The sequence below is a fragment of the Panthera uncia genome, unplaced genomic scaffold (assembly GCF_023721935.1).
Source record: "Panthera uncia isolate 11264 unplaced genomic scaffold, Puncia_PCG_1.0 HiC_scaffold_700, whole genome shotgun sequence".
Classification (NCBI taxonomy): domain Eukaryota; kingdom Metazoa; phylum Chordata; class Mammalia; order Carnivora; family Felidae; genus Panthera; species Panthera uncia.
The window spans coordinates 25,607-30,455 of NW_026059870.1; the positions used below are offsets into that span (position 1 = coordinate 25,607).

The following is a 4,849-nucleotide window of genomic DNA, read 5'->3' on the forward strand; positions in this document are numbered from 1 at the left end:
GGCCTTGCTGGCTTGTGCTGGGCCGACCAAGGCTGGTGGGGTGGGGGGGGGGGGAATGACAAGATGAGTCCCGGGGGGCAGGGGTGCAAGGTCAGCAGGGCCTGTTCTCATGCTCTCTGGCTGAGGCGTGAGCCTCCATCTGTCGGGCCAGCTGCGGGTGCTGGGACACAAGGAGATGCAGCGGGAGAGAGGGAGGTGTTGGGGGAGCTCGGGGAAGCCCAGTGATCAGGGAGAGGAAAAACAGGCACGCAGTGTTGTTATAGAACCATTACATACAACTTATAAACAAGCCAGGACGGTGTGGAGTGAAGGGGAGAAGGGAGGGGGCCGCAGAGGCGAGAAGGTCAGGGTGGCGCGGTCCGGGCCGGGCCCTGGAGGGGGCTCAGGCTGCTGTCACCAGAGGGGCTGGGCTGGCGGAGACCTGGCTGCTTGTGGAGGCCTCGAAGCTTCACCAGCAGCTCCTGGACGAAGTCCTGAGGACAGGGCAGGGGTCCTGAGAACATGGGGAGGGGTGGGGCCAACCCCACCCACCCAGCCCCCATTCCCTCTGACCTGGTCAGTGAGAGGGAGTGGGGGTAGTTAGGGAGGGGGATGAAAGGCAGAGACTGGGAAAGAGAGAGGGAGACACACAGAGAAAGACAGGGAGAGAAACAGAGAGAGTCGGAGAGAAACAGTGAGAGACACAGGGAGAGATAGAGACCCAGAAACTGGGACCAAGACAGAGACAGAGACAGATGCAGAGGGAGAGACGAAAGGACAGAGAAGAAATAGCCACAGAGAGACATCAAGAGGTTTCTCAGGCCAAGAGATCACCAGGAAGGTCCCCAGGGACAGAGGCCTTCGCTCCAGGGCAGACAGACACACAATGACGTTTGTCCCTCAGGCAGCCCAGAGCCATTTAGAGAAACATGAATATTTTTCCCTTTTAAAGCAGGGAAGGAAGTGGGAGGGGTTGGGCCGCTCAGCTTCAGGGCCTGCAGGGATGGGAGGGCCCCAGAGGTGGGGAAGGGAGAAGCAGCCCAGGGAGGGGAGTAGGGGATACCCGGAGAGAGGCTGAGCCCAAAGACTGGAGGCCCCAAGGAGAGAACAGCAGAGGAAAGGCAGAAACCGGAGACAGATGGGGAGCATCTCAGTGGGGAGGAGATAATGGGGCCCCAGTGGCAGATGGGGAGAGAGGAGCCAGGGTGAGGAAGACAAAGACACCACTGGAGACGAGAAAAGGGCTGAGCGACACAGAGGGCTCCCCAGAGTTCCCTCTGACGACCCTGGGCAAGACAGCGCCTTCCCTCCTCCCCAGGGACCCCCTTTTCCCCCAGGATGCAGGGGGCCAGAACAGGGCCTGCCGCGTGGGAGGGCAAACTCACCTCTGTGGGGTTCTTGCACGACTTCAGGAGTCCCTAAACACCCCAGCCCCCCGAAAAAAAAAGAGAAAATAGTAAATGACTAGCACCTAATCCCCTCCAGCCCCTTCTTTCCCAACAAAGCCCCGAGGCAACAAGACAAAAGGAAGTCAGACTCTAGGGTGGACTTCCCATCTGGTTTCAAGAGAGGAACATGGCCCAAGGGTCTTACGGAGCAAGGAGGGGCAGAGGGGGCGTGGTGGAGGGCGTTAGGGTAGAGTCCAGAAACTCGCACCGTGACCAGCTCTGAATCCAGAAAGGGCCAGAAGGTCACACAGTACTTCCTGTCTCTGGGAGAGCACAGGTCCTGACAGCAAGGTCAGAGCAGTCAGACTGCTTGGCCTTGACTCCCAGCTCTGCTCTTTCTGAGCTGGGGCCCTGAGCAAGTGATTAAATCTCTCTGGGCCTCATTTTCCTCATCTGGAAAATGGGAGATAATTATAGTGATAATAACAAAACGGAGATGATAAACCCTTGACAGGGTTTGTGAGGATAAAATGAGTTAAGTGCAAAACAACTGGAACAGTGCCTGGCACATACTAAGTGCTCAATAAACCTGGTAACTATTGCTGGGGCGGCAGCTTTCCCCCCCCCACCCCACCCCCACCTACCTGGATCTTCCGGCTTCTCTCCTCTTCACTCTCTAATTCCAACAATTCATCAATGTTGACCTCATCAGGCATGTCTGCCTCCTAAGGCAGGGAGGGAGGGGTGGTCAGGGTCCCTTTCCTGTCCCTCCCTCGCCTTTGTCCAGGGCTCTGGAGAAGCCCCACCAGCCCCAGGGCCCAGCTGGCGTGTTCTGGAGCAACAATGTGGCAGTCAGGGACAGCACCGCCAAGGCGGGACATCTGGGTGTTGGGGGGGGGGGGGGGGGGAGGGGTGACAGATGGGTTGACAGAGGCCAAGGGGCCTGTACCAGCTCAGATGCCTGGGCCCCAGGGCCCAGAGAGCCTTGGGGCTGGCACAGGTCTCTCCTCTTGGCCCCAGTTCCCATAGTGGGAAACAGGCCTGGTCGAGTCTTGGAATGTCAGATTCTGGGATTCAGGAGAGGGGCTGGCTCTGCCCTTTCAAGGAAAAGTCTAAGCACTAGGTGTGGGGGAGGGGAGCAGGCAGGCCAGAGCCTCCTGCTGGGGGGCAGCCCCTTGCCCAAGAGGACAGCAAGGGTGGGTAGGGCTCAGGGCAGCCCCCAGGGCCAATAGTGTGCCCTGGTCAGTCCAGAGAGGTGGCCACCAAAGCCCCCCAGAGTGGACGGGCGGGATGAGCCACGAGCCCAACTGTAAGCAGCCACGAGGGGGATTTCTAGTATAGCCTCTTGGGGCAAAGAGCCAAATGCAGGCTCATTATCCCTGTAGGGGACAGAATCCAGCTGTCAAAGCAAGAGATCCCTGAGGCTACAGATTTTTTCCTCCCCCACCCAAAGTGCTTCTGACTTCACTGTGGACCTCAGGGCTGGCTGGTCCTCGGTTTGTGTGCGGAGAAGGGGCAAAGGCAGGGAGAGTCTAGAAGTGTGTCACACAGCCTGCGCGAGGCTCTGCGTGTGAGCCAGAGCCCGATGCCAAGGGGCTGGGGCCGGCCCAAGAGGCAGAGGTGTGCGGCCTCGTGTGTGTGTGTGTGTGTGTGTGTGTGTGTGTATTGCACGGGGGCCTATGGTCCCGTGACTGGGAGGCGTGTGGCTCTGGCTTAGCTGTGTCATCGTCAATGTGTCATGGCAGCTATAGCGCCCACTGTCTGAGGATGTCACCTACCACTGGCAACTGGACTTCTCTGTCCACTTCCAGGAGCCTACCCGCATGTCAGAACAAAAGGACCCCACGTCACCGTGAGGGGCCATGGCTCCTTCCGCCTCCAAGCCGTGCTGAGGAGCATTTGTGCGTCCTGCCGGTACAGCGACACAACCATCAGGTCCCCGTGACTGCGTTTTTGTGTTGCACAGTGTTGACTTCAAGCAGAGACTCCAGCCCAGCGTGTGAAATGTCTGTCTGCGGCCTCTGCGTCAACACCTCAGGCGGTAGCTTCGGCCCCGGGTGCCCACGGACAGGACGGCGGTAATTTCTGCCGTCGGGCATCTGTTTCTACCTGTGTCGCTTGTGTGGTTTTCTGTCCGGGTGTAGCGGTCATTCCTGTGATTTTATGTCTGTGAGTGGCTGTCGCATCTGCCATTGTGTTTGCCACGTGGTTATTGGTTTTGCTTTTAGGAGAAAATGGGTGGCTGTTAGTTGAACCATTTGGTGTCCCGGGGTAGGTGAAGCTGGGACCGTCTGTGAATTGCTACACTGTGTATCTATGAAGAGCTGTAACCGGAGCCCTTTTGTGTGGTTGTCGTTGTAACTGTGTGTCTGCATGGGGCTGTGGCCTGTGCTAGGGTGCCTGTGGGTGCCTGGAATTACGGCACACGTTGATCTGTAGGTGACCACAGCGAGTGTCCTTGAGAGTCTGTACGTCTGTACCTGGCTGTTGCTTCTGTTGCTGTGTCTGCTAGTGGCTCTAACTTGTCACTGTGCACGTCTGTAAATGCTGTTGCTTCCTTTGCTGTGCGTCTCGTCTTCTTAGTATCTTCCCGGTCACCATATCTATGTTTGGCTTTAAGACCTCCTCCTCCCCCAACTTTTCTCCAGATATGGCCGCTCAGGCTCTGCAACTTTGCCTCCTCACCCCCCGTGTGCTCAATCACTGGCCTTCCCCAGGTGTTTGGACACATCTCTGGAGACCCAAGTGTGTGTCCGTGTCCACAAGCATAGTGCCATGGAGGGGAGACACTAGGGCCAAGGAGTCCCATGAGTGCCTGGTCCCGTGCGTGCGTTCTCTTGTGTGACCGAGGCCAGCGCAAGCAACCGGAGACCCGAAGGGCGTAGAGTGTGCGGGCCCGGGGTCTGTGGGTCCCTCCCCCCACCCCTCCATACCCCTCCCTGCCTCACCCTGCCGCGGTACAGCTCCTCCAAGCGCCCGTCGATCCACTTCTCCACGTCCAGCCGCCGCTGCAGCTCCCGCCGGTCATACTTGACGGTGACACGCGCGTGACGTTTCTGCAGCCCCCCGGGGCTTCCCCCCGGCCCGCGGGCCCGCGACGGAGACTGCAGCTTGCTCAGCACCCGCTTGCCCAGCCGCTGAGCCGCCATCGCGGTCCTGGCCCCGGCCCCCGCGCAGCACTGTGCGCTTTCGCCAGGCGCCCAGGGGGCCTCTTACGGGCCGGGGCGGGGCCGGCCGGGGGCGGGAGCTCGGGCTCGCCCGGGGGCCAGCTCCGCCCCAGGCGCCCGGACCTCAGTTTCTCCGCCTGCAGCGCAGGGACTGGTCTCTGCACCGAGTAAAGCCCGCAGCCGTGCACGGTCTAGGTATGGGCGCGATCCCGGAGTCCCAGGCCGGGGCCCGGCGGCTGGGGCTCCCGCGGCTGGGGCTCCCGGGGCGGGGGGGCGGGGTCCTGGGACAGGCTCTTGGGGACCCGGCCTTTCTGC

The 4,849-nt window shown here is 60.1% G+C and overlaps 1 protein-coding gene across 2 annotated transcripts; it reads right to left on the minus strand.

The window, feature by feature from the left end:
- Positions 1-208: 208 nt before the first annotated feature.
- Positions 209-4,736, minus strand: LOC125918358 (protein phosphatase 1 regulatory subunit 14A). Of its 2 annotated transcripts, none has more exons than XM_049624358.1 (4): positions 4,316-4,620; positions 2,012-2,092; positions 1,365-1,397; positions 209-473 (listed from the first exon to the last, which is right to left on the minus strand). In XM_049624358.1, the coding sequence occupies exons 1-4, from the start codon at positions 4,514-4,516 to the stop codon at positions 345-347; spliced, it is 444 nt and encodes a 147-aa protein (XP_049480315.1). In that variant the 5' UTR covers positions 4,517-4,620; the 3' UTR covers positions 209-344. The 2 variants fall into 2 exon arrangements, with proteins under 2 accessions (XP_049480315.1, XP_049480316.1); XM_049624359.1 differs by having other exon boundaries at positions 355-493; positions 4,316-4,736.
- Between the last annotated feature and the right edge of the window lie 113 nt (positions 4,737-4,849).

Bases quoted from the DNA above. Each gene is read 5' to 3' on its own strand.
- LOC125918358 (XM_049624358.1), bottom strand. From the start codon at position 4,516: ATGGCGGCTCAGCGGCTGGGCAAGCGGGTGCTGAGCAAGCTGCAGTCT. The intron at 2,093-4,315 runs GTGAGGCAGGGA...TCCCTGCCTTAG, and splicing joins AGGAGCTGTACCGCGGCAGG to GAGGCAGACATGCCTGATGA. The intron at 474-1,364 runs GTGAGTTTGCCC...CCCTGTCCTCAG, and splicing joins CGTGCAAGAACCCCACAGAG to GACTTCGTCCAGGAGCTGCT.